At 41.4% G+C, this 20,735-nt stretch overlaps 1 protein-coding gene across 3 annotated transcripts in view; it reads right to left on the reverse strand.

The window, feature by feature from the left end:
• SLC4A11 (solute carrier family 4 member 11) overlaps positions 1-20,735 on the reverse strand; it is a 217,184-nt gene that overhangs the window by 109,588 nt on the left and 86,861 nt on the right. For all 3 annotated transcript variants that reach the window (XM_067533596.1, XM_067533595.1, XM_067533597.1), the window contains exon 2: positions 9,227-9,277. In XM_067533596.1, coding sequence (XP_067389697.1) covers positions 9,227-9,277 — 51 coding nt within the window. The remainder of the gene's footprint in view (positions 1-9,226; positions 9,278-20,735) is intronic.

Here is a 20,735-nt window from a genome sequence, read left to right on the forward strand (position 1 = left end):
TCTTCCCACCCCTGCTCCACCTCCTCCCCCGAGCCCGTCCCCCCCATGCCCGCCCACCACTCGCTCCTGTGAGGAGTGGGGGCGGAGGGGAGGAGGCAGGGCGGGAAGAGGCGGAGCAGGGGGCGGGGCAAGCGGGAGCTTCCAGCAGCAGTGGCTGTTTGGGGCGGCTTAGCCTCCCCAAGCCACTTATACCCACCGCCCATGCTGCTGCCCTTGTGCCATCTCCGCTCTGCCCACTGCCCACCCATCCACTCTGCTCATTTGCTCAAGGTGGGAGAACCTGCTGCCCTCTGCCCTCCTCTACTCACCTGAACTCGTGATCTAGGAGGTCCTTAGGCCCCCCCCAGTCTACGTCTGCATAGACGGGGGAAAAAAAGCTACATTAAAGAACAGGGCAACCTGAATAAAGTCAACACTCCAAAGTTAGGAAACGCCTGTGCAATCTTAGCTCAGCCTCCTGCTAGGGATGAATTAGGATACGGTCTTTAATGATATGACCCTGTGCTATCTATCCCCAGCGGGAGCCCTGCCTCATTCAGAGCACAGGATGGGCGGCGCTCGATGCAATATTTTGTTTTCTCCCCATTGTTCAATGTATGGCCTCAAGGCCCTATTTATTGCACGCTATTCAAACCCTGCTCTGGAGGCTGAATTATTAATTTCCTCATGGGCTTCTCTATGGTGCTCATCAGTATAGGAGCCAAGTGCTTCAAACACGTATGTTAATTTACCTTCACAACACCTCTGGGAGGCCAGGGCATGTTATCCCCATCTGACAGATGGGGAGCTGGGCACACCTAGGATTTGATTTTTCACAGTAGTTAGCACTACACAGCGATTTGTACATTTAAAATTACAACTCCCACTAGCTCTACTTGCAGCCGGGAGCACTCAGCCCTTCTGCAAACGAGACCTCAGGGGGTCTTAAGTCAGGCCCCATGGAAATGAGGAACACACAGTTAGTGACTACATGTGAAAAGTTTGGGGTCCTGTGGGGAAAAAAATAGTACATGATCAGCTAATCATGGCGTTGTGTAATTAAAAATTGTATCATAATACATAAGCACAAGGGGGCTGAATTAAGGTTGCAGGAGCAACCTTCATCCTGGCATTCCCTAAGTTGAGACTCCTTGCCTTTGCAATCTTAGTAATGTCCATCTTTGGCCCTTAGCCCTGGCTGGAGCATGCACAGTTCTTCAGGGATGGCACGTGAAGTCAGGTCACAGGTAGGAGCTATGAGAGACTTGAGCATGCTCAGTGAGGATGGAATCCGGGGAGATTTTAGCTGCTAAAAAACAAAGTCCCTAGTGAGCATGTGCAAACTGCTATTTTTCAAAGGCTTATAACCTTGCCAAAATATACAGCTTTTCATGGGGATGGCAAAAGTCACCTCTTGACAAATTTCAAGTCCATGCTCCAAAGCATGGGGGAAAGGGGGATGCTAAAGCTTTTCCGAGAAAAAGTCACCTGAATTTTTTAACAGGGGCAAAAAACAATGAATTTCCCCTATTCCCTAAAGCAATTGAACTCCTTTGGCTGAAATTTTCCAAACACTCAGCATGTAAAATTTCAACCCAATCTGTTAAAGTTCTGTAACATTATAAGCAACTGAAAAAACATTGCCTTATAATCAGAAGCATCAGGTGACCGCAATCATCAACTGCACCACTAGCCCTCCGGATAATAAGAAATCTAATAAACATGGGAAAAGCTAGTGTACCTGCTAACTGCACCAACTTAGTGGGAGGTTTTCACTGGCACAAAGGACAACTAGGTGCCAATTGAAAACCATGCTTTGAAAGACCGTGGGAATTAGGCACATAATTACCGTTTGTGCCTTTGAAAAATCACAGCCTTAAATTATCACAGAGAGGGATTCTCTGTAACAAGACTATAGCTCATCAATAATTGCTTCATTTTACATTCCAGCCTATCTGAGGTACATACTGCTGGATCATCTCTCATTTCATGACATCCATTTGATCCATTTTGTAGATATATCAACATTTGGGACTACACGTGTGTGAACAACACTGCAGCACAAGCAGTTTAAGGGCTGTCTAATGTGACTCGGTCTATTTTGCCATCAGTGCATGTGCACAATTATAAACAACATTAACTGCAGCAGGCAAGTGGCACTGAAGGGAGAACAGCCCGAGCATTTCAGTCACCTGTCATTTCTTCTTGCAGCACGATTCAGCTGTTACTCAGCATGTATGTTCCCAGTGCAATGCAAGACTAAAAGAGGAGAGATTTTTGTGACCCTATATTTAAAAACTGACATTTTACATATACAACTTTCTCCCTAGTCGTTACATTTCTGAGGAGTGAGAAGAGAGAACAGGGAGGCAAAAGAATGAATAAAGTGTAAAAAAGCTGTCGTCAATATCAACCAAGGAGCTGTAAAATTATGACTGGTTTTGGGTGGCAATCACATGCTCAATATGCTAATATCATGAATATTTAGGCCAATTATTGAGAAAAATCCCTTTTAAGCTACATTTTACCCTCAAGCATTCCAAGGAATGCACATTTAAAAAAAGGACCCTGATCACAAAGAGAATTTAATGGCAGTGTTTGTTTATTAGCACTTTTGTTCAACTAACAATTCAAACTCGATGATCCCAACTCTCCATTTAATTGAGAGTCTCATGATACACCGTGTTTTTCTTAAAACATCAGCTCCTGGATTCATGCAATTACATGAGAATTCCAGCATTCATTTTTTATTTTTATTTAAAATAAATCAAGCTTCTCACCCTTGTGGTTAGGAGAAAGAGCTTAAAGAAATGGAAATTATAATGACTCAAAAGCCAGGAGAGAGAGAATACTTTTGGGATTGTTCTTAAGCCACTCATGATTTTGGGAGGCCTGAATCATTTTTGAACACTTGGGATTGGCAACACTGAATTAAGTTACAGATACACTTGCATCATTAAATTTCAAATTTCTTTTTAAGTGTGTTTCCAGGCAGACAGCATGGACTGCAAAACACAGGGTAGTCCCTCTTTCTTGGCTTGGCAAACTAGCGTTTGTGGTAATGCCGCCAAACATTAGAAGTAGTAGTATCAGCTCTGTTCCTGTTTTAATTTAGCAACCCAAATTGGTTTTCCCCCTGAAATAGGGATGGTTTCTCTCCAACATCACTACTCTGGATGTATTTATCATCGATTCCAATTCACTAAACAAAAAACATCAGACCATTGGGCTTGTTTTTACGGTATCAAACTGTAAACCTGAATCCCTGGTTTAAGCGTCAAATGGAACTCAGCTTTACCTACAGAGTGTCCTGGCCTGCACCTCCACTCTGAAAATGAGATTATAAAAATATGCAGGCTCAATATTGCCTCTAATGGGTCATCAGCTTTCTGCTGTGTTAACATTAGTGGGCGAATAATGAAAGGACCTTAGAAACAGCGAAGAATTCACTTTATACGTATGTTCCCAATTCCCTATATTTTGTATTCACAGCATTCCAGAAACAAAGGTTTTTTTATAAATAAAACTTTCACACAAATACACACTCTTAAAATGCCATCATTACATTTAATATGCACACTTACACATACCCTTGTTTTCAAGCAAGTGGTTGGTTGGTTAATGCAGAAGTGCAATTTCTGAGTCAAAAAGTTATCACCATAGGCACCCAAAGCATGAATAAGAGCTTTTTCCTTCAAGGCAGGGTGATCAAAACTGTATATATTTGCATTTTCCTTCAAGCTGCAAACATACAGGTCAATTATTTTAAAAATACCCTTTCTGCTGCATTTCCAGTTTAAAGAAAGTCTGCAAAATTGTCATGAAAATTTACCAAACTGAGCTACACACTGTACTCACCGCATTCTTTGTCATGGTAATGGAGGATAATGAAAAATACTTACGTCTTTCTACCCATCTGTAAAGAGAAATGTTATTTTTCCAGCTGATTCCCCACAGAAACTAGGTTTAAAACATTAAAGCAGTGTGGAGGAGATTAATAAAAGTTAATGATTGTGTTACAGCTGCATCTGCCAATCTTAAAGATTAAACTTTTCTTTACTAGCATGTTAAGCTTTACTTAGATCTATGGGTTGAGACCTTACCTAGCAGCTATGTCCCAATTTAACTTCTCAGAAAATTAACAATAAGGAACAGGTAACAATGTGGACCTCCAGATTAAAGAGCTTCCTCAGTGTTCAGTTAAATAAGAAGCATTTTACTTCCAGCTCAGGGCTCTCTTCACACCAGAGGTAATGGGCTATGTCTGCCAATCCCCAAGACCCACAGCCAGTTGGGAAAAATGGAATAGATAGTTAGGGATGGCACTATTTCCCACGGGTTTGAAGACAGCTATTTTAACAAGGAGGCTGATGAGATACTGTCTTGGGACGAATGGTTTCTCTTTACTACTCTTTACTACAGCCATGATTTCCAATATTTTTTCCAGACCTATTGGGAAAGGGGTTGTCTTCTGTCATAAAACAAGCCAGATGGAAACACACACTTTCCCCTGCTGCCTTAATAATAATTCATAACAGACTTGGAAAAAAACTGATCTGCTACTACAAAAGGGAAAAAAGGCTCTTCGGAATAGATTCCACTATTCTATTATATAGCTAGCTATCGAAGAAGTAATGTAAATAATCTAAGTAATTCAGTGGTTTTGGTTTTTGTTTTTTTTTTAAACACAGCAGCATGCAGAGTTTCAGCTCTGTACTACAAGCCACTAAATTAGAAACTTTCATTTTAATTTATAGTTCTTCAAACTAGGCTCTAGAAATAATCTGTAGCAAGACATGCAAACTGTCTTCTGGCTTGCCACCAGCAGTTATGGTGCATTCACTGCTGGCAAGCAGACGCTGTCCCCGGAAAATGCAATTCCCATTGTGCAAGGATTCATTTCAGAACAGCATTTAGCTTAATTTCATAGTTAGATAAAACTAAATTTTTTAAAAAGCAAAACCGTGACACAGAGACCAAGCAAACACAAAACCCAGCAAAACTGAAAACACAGCAACAAATAGATAAAATATGTCCAAACATCCCCAGCCAGGCTGGTCCCTCCAGCAGAATTGCAATTTAGTGTGCCAGCAAAACCAATTAATAAGTAAGCAGAGACCAAACAATAAGATTCACTCCGGAAGGTGAAACTTGTGTTGTAGTATTGCTGAGCCAGCTTTAAAGCAATGCAATGCTTCGGTTACTCCATCAAATGTTAGGGATTCTTCTTTTAGGATTTAGAACCCCTCACAATGAAAACAAGATCCTCTTCAGATAAAATGAAGATGCAGTACCAGCACATGTTGCCTGGTCCTTTACAAAGTTCATTATGTTGGCAAATACAATTATATTCTACCAATACTAATTCCTTTAGAACTAATCCATTTACACTGCAAGTTTAGGTATCAGTACACCTTTGTGTAGAAGGTTCTAGAAGGTTCCACTAGGAAAACGCCGACTAGCGTAATGAGTTATTCTGATCACTGATTGCAGAGCTGCATTTCATCAAAATTCTAATTATCTTCAGATCTGGAGTTCGTCTCTACCGTCATTCAAACAGACATTTAAAATTGCCAGGAAGGACTCTACCTGACGTGAAATCTCATTCAGGATACTAGCGGATCAACTCAAAAACACAATGTGTCACACTGTTGCTATTTGCCAGATTAGAAAATACTGACACCTGTGGCAAAAAGGAAAGGAAAAGAAAAAAGCAATGCAAAAAAAAAAAAATGCTAATTTAATTGTTTTGAAGTATTTTACCATCAAGGAAGAGATTTTTTTTTTAATCAATGTCCATTAAATTTGCTCAGTTTGGTATATAAAACAAAACATGATGCTACTGCGAAATACCATCATACTGTACTTCGATGGGGAAAATGGGATTCACTAGAAGCAGATGGCTACAAAAGTGATAAAAGGTGTTGGAAAAATTATTGGGAGGTGAGGACACAGCTAGCAGATGTTAAGGAACATTCAGACTGGGACATAACACACAACAGATGTCTGTGAGTATCAAAGATTCAAGAGGAGAATCTGTTTGGAAGTATTACTCTTCCAGTGGTAAAGGTCTATAGATCTAAGCATCGATCCAAGCAAAATTAGGGTTTCAACTAAATGGAGCTAAAAGCAGTTGCGGTACTGCTAGAAACAAAGAATATCAGTGTTTTTATGCTAAAAAAAAAATTAAAACCTAGAAGAGACGAACAGAAATATTTGGCTTGGCAAGAGTATCCATTTCTCAAATCAGTATCTTAAAGATGAGGTGGGATAACCATAAGCCAACAAGATATTGGGATCCTTAATTAAAAGACAACGTTGCAGGGGAAGGAAAAGACCAATTATACTTACAGATACTATCAACAGATCATTCCAGGATGGAGATATTCCATCTCATGGTTATGAGTTCTTATAAGATAAGAAAAACACTAACACAGAAATATTGTTCAAGTACAGTGCAACAAAAATGCCCTTAGTGTATTGAAGAAGTAAAGGAAGTTGCTGGTACAGCAATGGGCAACTTTAGCTCTCTCAGTATTAAGTGGTTGAATGACACATTGCGGCCTGGTTTGGATAAGCGACTGCTTTACAAAGCAATTTATTTTCATACGTATAATTGGAAAGGTGACTCTCTTTAAAAGGAGGAAGTGGCCTGTGGAATAACAATCTGGCTTCCTTTAAATTGAGTTATTCAGACTCTGCCTGAGTTTATGGGCAAGTCTTTTAAACTTCTGTACACCTCAGTTTCCCCAAACATGAAAGGGAACTAACAAATCTTTCCTCCCTCACAGAGTGATGAGAAGAGACAAGGTAAGATAAAGTAATATCTTTTATTGGACCAACTTCAGTAGGTGGAAGGGACAAACTTTCAAGCTTCATAGAGCTCTTCCTCAGGTCTGGGGAAGGTAACCAGAGCGTACAAGCTAAATACTGTACAGGGTAGGTCAGATTATTAAACATAAGGGGTTACACAGAGGGTGATGCAAGGATTACTCTAGATAAGTGCTATTATGATTATTATTCCCAAATTCTGTGCAGGCGATGCACTGTGATCACATCACAATTAGAGCACAGACCATAAGAAGGTGATTCATCTAGGACTAACAGCAAAAGTGAACTTAAAAAAAAAAAAAAAAAAGGTCAGATTTTAGAACCGTAACACTGAGAAAAAATGACTGATAGGAGGTTTAAGGGCAGAGTAACAAAAAATTCACCACCTTTACAATTATAATCAGCCTGGATACAATATAAGAGCATTGTATTCAAAGAACCACCCGCAAGCAAAACCAGAGAAACAGAACAATGGGAAAAAAGAGTTGGCATGATAACCTAAAGTGCTTGGGTTTCTTATAGCTAGAAAGTAACTAACCTCTTCCATCCATCAGGGATAGATAACAGGATGAAAGATGATGCTCGGAGCATCTTTGAGTAAGTTATTCATGTGAAGACTGGCCCCTGGGCAGGTGCTCTTCCTTTTCCTTCAATGAAGTGAAATGTTGACCCTGCCCTCCCCCACTACTGCCACCCACACCCCTGAGCCTCGTGGAGTTGGGATGGAGGCTGATGGAGCAGACCTGTGGCTGCAGAGGCCTCTGGGCCCCAGTGACAAACCTTGCTGGGTGGGAACAGTAACACCCGGGTGGGCTGAGCTGGGCCAGGCCAGGATGAAAGTCTCTAGCTCTGCTCTGCAAGTGGCCAATACCCCCAGACAGGGCCACCCGTCCCAATGGCCCTTTCTGGGCAGGTTGACACCAGCTGTCTGGGTCTCAAGAGAGGAGCAAGCCTCAGCTCAGCATCACCATAATGGGAACCATCCACCGGCAGGTGACAGCTCGCACGCACAGGGCCCCCAGAAAGCCACTCAGGCTGGGGGCACTGATCCCCTTTGCACAGGGGGTGATGGACTCCTTCCCACTGGAGAGAGGGGGAGAAGGTCTCTGCACCCAGGAGCCTCCAGCACAGCCCCACACCTCCAGTCCCCATCCAGCCCTATGCATTCTGTATTTCCAGCCCATTCCAGCCTGCACCCCCTGCCCGGCCCTCAGCATCCTCTGCGTCCCCCAAGTCCACCCAGATGAGCTCCGAGCCCAGATGAGCTCCGAGCCTGCATGGCGGCAGTGACTCGAGAGCCCAGACATCATGGATTGGGGCAGCGGCTGCACTGAGAATCCGGGGGGCAGCAAGGTCTGCCAGAGCCGGCGGTGGAGCAGCAGGTGCAGTCTGGATAGTGACATGGAGCTGGGCAGGTCTCAGTGCTTGAGGCCGAAGCCCCAGCAGCACTCGTGGTGGTACCAAGAGCAGCTCCCAGCCACTCAGCACTGAAGCTGCGACCACCATCTGACCGGTCCTGGTGGTGGGGAGTATCTGGAGAGAGGTGGGAGTGCTTCCCCAGCAGCCTGGCAGGAGGCCGCTTCCTGCTCCTCAGAGCCACGGCTGGTGGCCACTGAGCTCCGCTGGGCAGCCCTGACAGCCATATCTGTAGCCACCGCCCATGGAGGGAACCAGGGCGGAAAGATCATCTGGTGTGGAGGCAGTGGGTGCATGCAGGCTTCTCAACTAGCTCGGAGCTAGTGCTGGTTTCCCAGAGCTGGGCTGGTGATGGGCACCAGTTGCTCCAGGCCTCAGCTGCTATAAGACTGCCCAGTTGGGAGAAGACATTGGGGCTTTTCCCCCTAAGGGAGCCTGGCCCCAGCCTGAGTGGCTCTACAATGGGGAGGCTAGCCCCACAGAGCTGGTAAGATGTAGGGGGATCACAACATACATCAAGGTCTTGGCTGTGCAAGAGGGGTGAGTCTACAATCCCAGAAATCGACCACCCTAGGCAGCTAGCTAGCTAGGGCGACTCCTGGATATACTGGCCATTCTCCATCTGGCATATCCAGGGAGATGGCAACACCCTAAAAGAGAACCTGAAAAAAAAACAAAACACAAGACAAGGAACCACCCAAGACAATGACGTGCACCAAAAAACTGAAGATACCGCTTTGAATACTGTATCAGCACCTACGGGACTTGATTGTACGGACTATTTGTAGCACTAGATTATGTAACATTCCCTTTCATCCATACAAACCTGGATTCAAACCCTGTTTAGGTCATAAGTTAAATGAATTTGATACGCCATCTGTTGCACAATAGACCTTCAAAATCAACCTAGTTATTTTCCGTCGATCAGGTCACTGTGGTAGTTTCTTTTATACGCTGTATAACATGCAACAAATTAGTAGAGAAGAAATAAAATACTTGCCAGTCTCTTCAAAAAAGTACCCATTTCTGGACATCGCTGCCGGTGGGCTTTCTAATTAAAAAGAGAAAAGAGGAGGAAGATGAGTCCAACTGTGAGAACTGTAATGAATATGAATACTTTGGCTTAACGGCTTAGATCATCATAAATGCTAAGACAGACAGAAGAAAAAAAAAAAAACTATTACAGACATTAATGATTCATTCCATTACTGACAAGTTCAACCTTTTGTTTATTGACTTTAACATTTCCCAGAATGTTCAATTACAGTCACCATCTCCTGCAAATAATGTTTTTAAAAAGTCTATGCTTCAGATGTCCTGTGAGCATTTAGTGCTTCCAGCACAAGATACCACATTAGTAAACATCTGTGCAAGCCTAATTATGTCAGCATGGTCCATCATCTGAAGGAACACGTGTGCAAGCATTCACACAAAACTCTGCTAGGGGACAAGTCTGTTAAAATGAGAGAAAATAATGACATCCAGCCTGTACGCACAAATATGGCATTGTATGCTTGGATAATTAATTCTAATGAAAACTGAACTTTGATGAGAGCTTGATTTTACAATCCGTTCTGCTCCTTTTAACAAACCAACCATCAAGGGCCCCTGAACCAAAGTTTTTCCCCCATATGACAAACATGCTCTCTTGTCTTCTTCTGCCCTCAGCCTTATCCTGGATATAGGCAGGCAGACAGATACCGTTTGTTCCAACCAGGTCCCACAAGAGAGGCAGTATCACACTCACCTACAACGACCTAGGAAACTGAACCGATGTCAGGAATGGGGCCCGGCGTACCAGTGCTTAAAACAATTTAGCTGCTACGATGGCTAAGTTAACCCCATTATCAGCAGTTACACAAAAGTACGATGGACACTTCAGTCAGCTGAAATGTGCCCCATCAGTTCTGAATGAGTGTGTGTCTAGCTGCCTACTCTTCAGGCAAGTATGTGCAATTCTGGCATCCATTCCAGGTTCAATTTTTAAATCCACCCTAAACAACAACTCAGACAGCTTGTTTAGGACCACTGAGAACCTTCTTTATACCAGGGAGAGGCCAGGGTGTAACCTTTCTTTAATTCAACTCACCGTAAAAGACATGGAAATTGCTCTCAATACTCAAGAATACATTAAAATAATGACCTGAACAACCCTTCTCATAGCAGCCACATGCAGTATTTGAGGGCCAAATTAACTGGTGTGTAAGTAGTTGTGTAAGCCAGTCAGAAGATAAAATGAAAGATGCAGAAGGACATAATCTGCACTGATCTGGCATTCAGCAGGTATGCAAAACAAGTGCAATGGACAGAAATTTGGGCCTATGGGTATTAGAGATAGTATAAAAACCACAGTGAAGCAAGCCTCTTTACTTTAATTTACAGTATAGGACCCTGGTACTTAATTTCCCTGCTACAAATACCCTACCCGTCATCCATCTCCCACAACCTATATCGAACACAGGTTACACTCATTTTGCACAATTAGGGCCAAATTTGCTGCTGGCATAATTCCATTTGAGTTAGTGGAGTTACACCAGCAGAGACTTTGGCACCTTCAGTGCCAGAAGGGTGCAGGTTATGCTACTTTATATTGATTTTCTAACCAACTTACAGCCAGCTTGTAACTTCACCCCACCATTCAGTCACTGCTGAACACGTCTTGGCAACTGCCATTTGGTTGCATTTACTCCAAGCGTGCATATACCGAGGGCTATTTAAAGAACACAAGTTAAAAAGGATGAATCAGGAGACCAGTCCCAGGATAAAGCAGACAGAACCATGTGCTTTCCTGAGAGAGAGTGAGGACTAAGAAAAGTGACAGGAGTGCTGGACACGCAATGAATCAGGATCCTAAAATGCCTCACTGAAGAGTCAGTTTTATCTAGCTGGGAGGCGAAAGCAAAAACATGGTGGTTATGTTAATAACAGATGGGTAATTTAGGAGCGGTCCATTTTTAAGGCACTGTCAACCAGCATCAAGCCTAAAGCAAATCAACAGGCACTTCTTTTCAGTGGTTGTGTACATACAGTAACAGAAACACATCAAGTTAAAAAAATAAGATACCCTAATGAAAGACACAAAATAGCAAAGGCCTGTACTCTCACTTTATAGCAAGCATGAAGTCCACCTATCAAGGGTCTGATGGAATTTATTTAAAAAAGCTTGTGCATCGTAATTTTTTGTTTGTTTAAATAAAAATAAGGTCACGTGTATTTTCATAACATTTTGAAGTCATCAGTCAGAGTGTGAACTAAGAGGCTCTTCTCTGTTTCACATCTCTAGCCTCCTCTTTGATTTCTCTATTTTGTTTCCATTACATTCCTGAAACATGGTTATCCTCTGATGGAGAAAGTAATAACACAAATACATAAATCTGCATTTATTTTAACCAAAACCTACACTTACTATAAAAATATGTGTATAGTATAGAGGCAAGGCGAGTGAGGTAATATCTTATAGGACCTACTTCTGTTAGTGAGAGACAAGTTTTTGAGCACACAGAGTTCTTCTTCGGGTCTGGGAAAGATGTTTTCCAGCGTCACAGCAAAATGCAAGGTGGGACAGATTATTTAAGTAGTTAGCATACATTGTAAGGGACCATTCAAGGTACAGTGGCTTTCTGATACCTCTTCAATCATAGGACAAAAAGAGGGGGTTCATGGGTCACAGATTGTTGATAAGCCATAAATCCAGTGTCTCTGATCAGTCCATTATTGTTAGTGTTTGACAGAGTAAGGCGTTTGTCTGTCTGTTTATATGTATAAAACCTGATGAATAAGAAGTTCAAAGTGTGTTGCATTCTACATTAAGAGTGCCTCGTATCTGCAGCATCCTTCCTTGATGGTGATTTTATTACAACTTAAGTAGGGCTGTGGCCTGATCACGACTTGGATGGGAAACAAAGGGAAAAGCCAGAGTACTACAGTAAGCATTATCATTAGGTGGCACTATTTCCCTGGAGTAAATAACGAACCAATGCTCAAGCACGTTGCCTAGGGAACAGTTACGCTGGATATGCTGTTTTTCAGATGAGTCAGAAAACCAAGGTCTTAACCTTGTAATTAAAAGGTCCGATGGCACGTTTTGAAAAAGCTAGGTGTTAACCCTGGAGTGTTCTGGCTAAATTCCTACTCTGGTAATTGCGTTCTCTTTACGTAATGTTGCCCTACAGTTTCAATTGGGTAAAGTCTTAAAACTATTGCGTGGCAATGCTTTGCTGAACACCTATTATAGCCCACACAAGTGGCAGAACTTATTACTTTGTCTCCCAATAGGTTTATAATATGCTTTAGGAGCCTGTGCGATAAAAATATTTACTTATGTGTTGATTATAGGCCCAGTCCCAAACGGCATTTGCACACGGGACTACTTGTGTGCTTAAATTTAAGCACATACATAAATTTGAGAATCAGGGCTCATTCTTTTTCTCTCAGCATCCGGGGGATCAATACATTTTCAGAACAATCTTATTTTCTCAAAGCATTCTGCATCTAATAAATATTTAAACAACTCTGTTTAAGATGGAAAACTAAGTATGGTCTCTCTTCATTACATGGAAGCATACGTACATGGATAATTTGCATCTACAACCTCACACCACTTACCACGCTTTTGTATATAGTATACGGCAGAGCAATGACTCAGAGGGAACATATCTATCTGTAGGGTGTAAACCGTGAAGAGCGAACAATTATTTAGGGTGGGACAAGAAACCAAGAAGAGGAAAGGTTTTGGCGGAGTATCAGAATAATCTTCAAAGGGTAATGATGGAAGCACCATCACTTCAGACATTTAAATCTCCACTGAATGAAACACTAAGCAGTTATACTATATAGGGAGCTGTCCCACAACACCCCTCACTTTACCCTCTAACACACCAGAGAGCCAGCAACATCTTATGGAACATATTGAACATGTGACTTAAAACAAATCTGTTTATAGATGTGTTCTATGATGTTTCCCTTTTATTCTTTGCTACTAAGGATACAGTCAAGAAGAGTCCATCTGCAGCTTTAGCCTTATCTAAAGGTACAAATCTTGACTTGTACACTGTAGTCCTATAAACAACTCCCAATTGTGACATAGGTAAGGTGATTGCAGGTGGGGATAGAAGTAACAGTAGCAGATGGAATGAAGAAGCCATAGGTCCTATTTTATGCAAATGTTTTTAATAAGTATGGTAACAAAATCCAAAGTGACAGGTGCAATTAATGAATAACAAAATCCAAAGTATGCAGTGTTGTAGTTGTGTCACTCCCAGAATATTAGAGAGACAATGAGATAATATCTTTTATGGGACCTTGGTGAGAGAAAGCTTTCGAGTTTATACAGAACTCTTCTTGAGGTCTGTAACAGAACTGTTAAGTTCTCCCTGGAGGTATCAGCAGTTTTTGTATCAGCTTGTTGAGATCAGATTTGTCAATAGAAAAGCTCATGTTGTATTCATGGAGCTCTGCCAGGGAATTGTTAGCAGTACAGTTTGCCATAATTTTCTTGCTGTTGTGTCTTCAAACATTTAAAAAATGTTCCATCAAGTCTACTATGTATTAATTCTTTCCACTTTACTGAAAAAAGCAAATCAGGCCAAAATAATAAATTGCACACAGAATCAAGTATCAAGAAAGGAAAGCCGCAGTGTTATATTAAAGGATGCAATATCCTGAATGTAGACAACTCTAGTAAAAAGAGGATGAGCTATGAAGAGATTCAATTTAAAACAAGGCAATCAATCATCAATCCCATAGTAAGCTATAAAGATTTTTCTACTTTAAGTGTTTAGCAAAATAGTTTTTGTTCACATACTTTAATGCTGAGGGATTTATAACCTGTACAAGCAAAGGAAAAAATTAACCATTTTATATGACACCCATCCCACCTCACCCCATCTATGAAGCTTTCCTACCCTCTGCATCATCTTCTCCTACAAAGTGTCTTTGAACTTTTCTTACGTCACCACCCTAAAACACAATAAAGGAGTTAATAGTATTCAATCTCATCTTTATCTTCTTTCACCTATACTATGGGTGAACACCTGGCCCCACTGAAGTCAATGGGAGAGTTTTGTACTTATTCCAACAGGGCGCGCACACACACACACACACACAAGTCCCTGTGCCACATAATCTTCTTACTATACATGTTCCTTCTTATCCATTCCCTCCCTGCTGTTTACCAACCTTGCTTATTAGGTTGAGTCTAAAATTTAGGTTGTACACTCCGAGGAAAACCTTATCTGTGTTGTATGTAACAAGTAGCGTACTTATGGGTGCTATAATATGAAAGATCAGAGGAGACACACACACACACACACACACACACACACACACACACACACACACTTTCAATTACATTAAGAGTACTTCAAACTACCTCGCCCACTTCAGTTTTATGGACAAGGACTTTGTAACCAACATAGTACATTCAGTATTTAGGAAAAAAGGATACCAATAGAAAAAAAATCTTTTCCTCCAGCATAATTAATTGTGTAGATTATTCTAGCTGCTCGAGGAAGAAACAATTATGTTTTGGCTTCTTTCCTCACTACAGGAAAATACAATCTTCCTCCTAATTATTTGCCAGCAAAACCCAAGGAATCGTGGTGCAACTTTTTAGCAATTTAACAATTTTTTCAATCAAAACCATCCATAACCAACTCTTCTCACTCCCTAGTAAGTATCTATTTAAATTAGGATTTTTAGAAAATGCTGAAGTATTATCGTCATTGCTTTTTAAAACTTTTTTTACATATATTTTGCTCCCTCTTTATGAACATTCAGTTCACAGAATGTTATATAATCTAATCAAAAGCTGCAAATGGTAAAATGTTAATATCCATTCTTTAGATTTAGAAGATATAGGCTCAGAAAAACCACCACTCTTTGACTTCAAGCCATTTCAGTGACTCAGAAGTAGCATACAAAGTTTAAAGAATTTGATGGTTCGATTTCCTGGCGCTGCCAGTCAGGTAGGAAAGTCTAACTTATGTCGCTGTTTAAGATTTTTGGGCTCAAAAACAAAAACAGAAATATCCACAACCAAGATCAATCCAGGCTGAGAGAGATCAGGCGAACAATATTTGTACTTCCTGATTTCTTACATTTTTATCATTTTTACATTTGCATCTAATAAAATGAAAAGACAAAAAAATCCAGCATGCCATCTTCCATTATTAAATTCCTCAGAGAGATGTGTCCCAGCAACTCCCTTACTAACCAGTTTTAACTCTCTTATTATGAAGGTTAGTAATAAATTCTCTTAAGCCATGCAATATTACCAGATTACAAATAAAAACATTCTCTGGATATTTTCAAAAAAAACCACCGCTAAAATGTGCAGATTCCTTGAATGACTGAGCCTTTGCGGTAACCATGACAAAAGCTTCAACTTTAATTGGAGAAACTTTCAGCCTAACTTTTCAGAAGTGACTATTGTTTGGGCGGGGAAAGGGGTCCTCAGGTTTTTGTCTGTTCTGCTTGACACACCTTAAGAGGGGCATTTTTATATGAAAAATGCTCCGTAATTTTTGAAAACATAGGACCCTTGGCTTAAAATCATTGGTCACTGTTGAAAATACACAGCTCCATCAGTAAGCCACCTTACTGAAGAATGTTTGCTGTGTTTGGGGAAGGACAGTCACCCTGCCTCACTGAGGCTGCCTTTCATTCTGGCAAAATGATTAAACAATTTAATTTTGTTTGGAAGGAGCTGTAACTATGGAAAACACTAACCAAGGTCTAGACCTCAGGCAAACTTGGCCAGTGGCTGGGCCACGCAGTCCCAGGGGTTTACCAAGGGTCTGATAACAAATGCAGGGGCAACCGATTGATTCCATTTGCAGCTGCGTGTGTGGGAGTTATACAACAGAAGCACCAGAGAAGCAGAGAAAGCAGCAGCAGAAAGCAAGGACACAGCCAAAGCAAGCATTGAGAGCAAGAAAAACCTAGAGAGAGCTTTTAGATAGAGTGCTGCATGTAAGAGTCTTGCAACTGCGAGAGAAGAAAACATCTCCTGATTGAGTCCTAACGTGTTCAAGAAAACAGGATTAATAAATCCTGCTTCTTTACCAAGAATGTGCGCACACACAAAAATACTGGATTCCATTATCAATTTCTCCACCTAAACAGAAACCACCTGCAAGACCCCAAACATCGGCTAACCACTGGGGTCAAAGGGGAATACAAAGCACTGTTCATTTACGTGCAAGAGAGGCCGGACGCATGTCTGCCAAACATTTTCAGGCTCGCACTCTCACGGGCTGAAAATACTTGCTGCGTGTTAATTTTTGCCGATTTCTTGAGTCAGTGAAAGTTAACGTCTAAGAAATATTTCAAATTCTAGTTTACCTTAAAATACTGCACCACTCAATCTTATACATTTGATTACATGGTCCATCTAATTTACACTGCGAATCATTGATGCAAGGACTTCATCCTCTACAGTTGTAGACAGGCAACACAACGTCAATAGTATTATTTGTCCATAATATACACACATTTAGAGATAGGTACATGCATGTACCTCTGTCTCTGTGTATATGTCTCTCTCCCCATATTCGACAATATCCCAAAACTTGGTCCAAAAATCTCACTCTATCCTGTAGGACTATCACAAGTCTGACAGTTTATTGTATATAGTCACCTTCCAACTTAAAAGGATTGACCAACATAAGGCACCCTACCCAGAAACAAGTAGTACCATGCATGGTTTCAAAATTGGGCAGCTCTCTCGTATTACACTTCCTCATTCCTCACAGATTAAGAGCTGGGCTTGGTTAGCACTTGGCTAGGAGCACTCCAGGAAACACTCAGGTACCACAATAAGCTGTGCTAGTCACTCAGAGGTGGACTCTTCCTTCAAGACTGTTTCTTCACTGACACAAAAGGGGTTTGGTTTTTTTTTGTTAGTTTTTTTTTTTCCCCCTGGGTTTTTTTTCCCCCCCCCTAAACAATATGGTAACAGATATGGGATAGTGACCTCCTGGTAAAAATCACTGGAGACAAAGCACTTGTGTTTACTGTGAGATTGCTAGGCAAAGTCAGCACTGTACCCCTGCCGGACCTCACAGTCTACCTTGGGGTAAAAACTAAAGTGCTTCGTCTCCACTATGTTTTTACAGCAAGTTAGCTCACATGCATTAGTTATCCTTTAATAACAGACACCCCTTTATCAGCGGAGACAAGACCCAAGCGGGTGTTAGATTGCCACATGCTGTGAGAGGGTGAAGTGCTGATGGAGGTGCAGTCTTTCAGAAGAGATGTAAAACAGCATTCCTGATCCCTGCCTCATGGCATTCTTTGCAAGTCGGGCGTTCGTATGTTCTACCTACCCACATTCCTCCTGCACTTTCAACTGGATATTCTAGTCCTCATTTTGTCCCCCAAACACTTTGGGTGCTGTGCACCATTCATCAGCTGCTGTGTTCTGTAAGTACTCAAAAAGGGAAGATGCACCACATTTCTCCTCAATTCACTGGGTCCGTTCAGGCCTCTAGAAAAGCTTAGCTCCTGTGTGTCATGCTCAGAGGCTTACAGCACGCATTAGGATGGTAGTTTCCCCCACCTCCTCAATCAACATTGCATCATCTCATCTGCAGCATCACTCCCGTGATAATAACATGGCACCTACTCCTTCGGTGTTGTACTTCATCTGTATGTAGATGCAAATAGCATCTGCCCATTAACTCTGGAAAGTGCTTTGAGATGATTTTGGATAAAGAGCTGCATAGTGTGATTTATATGCAAGATACTATCAGCATCTTCTTAGCCTTCTTTTAAACCAGGGAGTTTACTATTTACATTTACCAATTAAGTGACAGCCAAAGCATGGACCAAAATAATTTTGGTTTTAAAGTAGCCCAATCCTATGAGACAAGTAATTACAGTGGTTGAGCCTTCTGTGATGTGTTTAGATTTATGTGCATCTTTCGTTTCCTCCTGGAACCACAGACTGCCAAGTCCAAACTGAGGGCTGTCCTCAGACTCTTAACTTAGGGTTAACACAGCTCCCTTCCCTACCCTAAAAGAGGGGAGGCGCAAAGGTGGTGGTGGGGGGTATGGAAAGCTACCTTTGCCCTCCTCCTATGAGCAGTGGTCAGGTATACCCAGGAACTGGGGCCAGACTATCTTGTTTAATATATACATGTTTCTGAAAACTAAACAGGCATTTTAATAAATCTTGGCACTTTTAAAAATGGAATACACATGCAGCCACATCTATGTACATTTAATATGCTCTCTACCCTTTTCCTTAGGGGGGTTCCCCCCTTTATTTAAAAAGGCTCCTCACCCATTCTTTACAATGGGCTCCAGTCCCGTAACGAATGCACGCAAAACAGAATGCACCTGCTTGCAACATTTGCAGGAATGGCCTCTCTCACTTATAACTAGAAAGAGCTAAGCCACTTGTGAGGTGTCACTCTTCTTGTCAGAGTGCAATCTCAGCAATGATTTGCTCCCATAGACTATCCCAGAACGTGTGCTACAAAAACAGTTAGTTTTCAGGGGAACTGTAATCGCTACACACGCCAGGCAACAAAGTACCCTAACCCCATAATCACCATCACCATGTACCATAGCTACGTCCTTGACGCAAAGCCTACCACACGGGTACAGTGAAAAATGCATCTTTACAGCCCATCAGACTGGGCATTCTATTCAAAGTTCTTATTCAATGCTCCTTTTAAAATCTATCATTTCCACTGCAGGAAGAAAAAGAGCTGTTTTTAAATCTTATCAGTCATGGTCACCCTTCTGGTAAATGTGAAATCCCAACTCACGGGTGTGGGGAGAAGGGGAGGAAGGGAGAGGAGAATCTAATTTTCACAACTGCTGGCTGCAAAGAGGGAAAACATCATACTGAAATAATGCAGCAGGCAGTATCCTCATAACCGCGTACTCACAAGCAAACATACACCCCCACACAAACACAGGATCAGCCTTGTCTGGTATCAAAGCATTTTCCTTACTGTTCCTTTTTTTAAAAGCTTGCTAGACTGTACCCCAAGTAGTTCTAAAACCATGTAACAAAAGATCACTGTCTGCAGCAATGACAGTGGCTACACCCCAGCCTTCAGAACAAAGCAAAAAGGCTGTGTTGATATATCTTCTCCTAAAGTACCAGACTGCACAAATTGAGTCATCATGTTAGCCCACCGGACAGATTAATATGCAAGGGTGCCTCCCAGAGGTGACTCTAAAAAGGAAGCTGTTTTGTAATCAGAGATCTGTGCAGCTGCTTAATTAGCAGGATACATTCTACTTTATTTTTTCCCCCCCCTCAATTCATTCTCTTGGCCAACATTCCTATACAGGTGTCATGTAGAACTAACGGGTCCCACCATAGCAAGAGGAACTATTGCACTTCCACACTTCCTGCACTTTTCACAGCAATTACTGTCCAGCACAATTGCGTGGGGTTTACGCACAATAAACACATTTATTAGGTGATCAGGAAAGAGAAGAGGAGCCAGGGAACAATGACCATTCAGGATTTGGCTGACAAACCAACAAAAGCTTTGGGCCATTTACATTTCTCAGAATGAAAGGGGGCAAAAAGGTGCTGTTATCCAGTATAATTTCATTAGATCCTGAAAATGTAGTCAAGGTCTACTGAGCTCTGGGGCATAAATTCCAGACATAATGCTACACGGCGGGTGGGAAAAACCCAATCATTAAATACACAACAATGTGATGAAACATAACCACGTTCCATGTTAAGGCTCTTCACTACAGGTGGAATTTTCAACAGCACTTAAGTGATTTAGGAGCACAGATGCCATTGAAAGTCCCTCTTCCATCCAGTGACTACTTACAGAGGCCTATCCATCTCTCAATGGTATTTTAACTTTGTTGGAAAAATACTGACTTTGTTTAGGGCTTTTGGGTCCTTCCCGTATAATATCCAACTTTGGCAGTATTCGATACAATTCTGTTATAGCACACCATCATTTTACAGACCATGCTGTGCATACTGCACTATTGTTACTCTGCTGGACTCAATACAAGTGATTTAACAGATCTGCACAATCCCATACAAGTCACCTCTCAATAAAAAAAAGTCTCAGTGAAATCACTCCATGTAACTGTTCTATTGTGTTCATGAAGTATTGTGAAAACAGTATGCAAGACAGCCAAGACAGTTGTCGGATTTAGTTTAAAATAAAATGTGCATTATAGTCCTCATCTTGGGCTAACAGAATAGAACAGTTTTGTACAACTACAATCACCCAGAGTTCTAGGATTTCTGGCATGTTTTTGAATATTTCTCATACGGGCTCATTTTTAAAATTAAAAACTTCTAATTAACACAAAAAAACAAAATAAAAAAAAAGGGAGAAGAGTACCAAAAGGCATTTCCATGTATAACTGCGGCTGGACAAGTTTTATTGCAACAAATTCTGCAAGCAAAAAAAAAAAAAAAAAAAAAAAAAAAAAAAAAAGCCATCTGGTCTGAACCTGTGACCAACTATAATTCACACTGAACCCAAAGTGACAAGTCTGCAGACCCCCGT

This window comes from Emydura macquarii, unplaced genomic scaffold, assembly GCF_026122565.2.
Source record: "Emydura macquarii macquarii isolate MOO-44397 ecotype Brisbane River unplaced genomic scaffold, CSIRO-AGI_Emac_v2 contig_3345, whole genome shotgun sequence".
NCBI lineage: Eukaryota > Metazoa > Chordata > Testudines > Chelidae > Emydura > Emydura macquarii.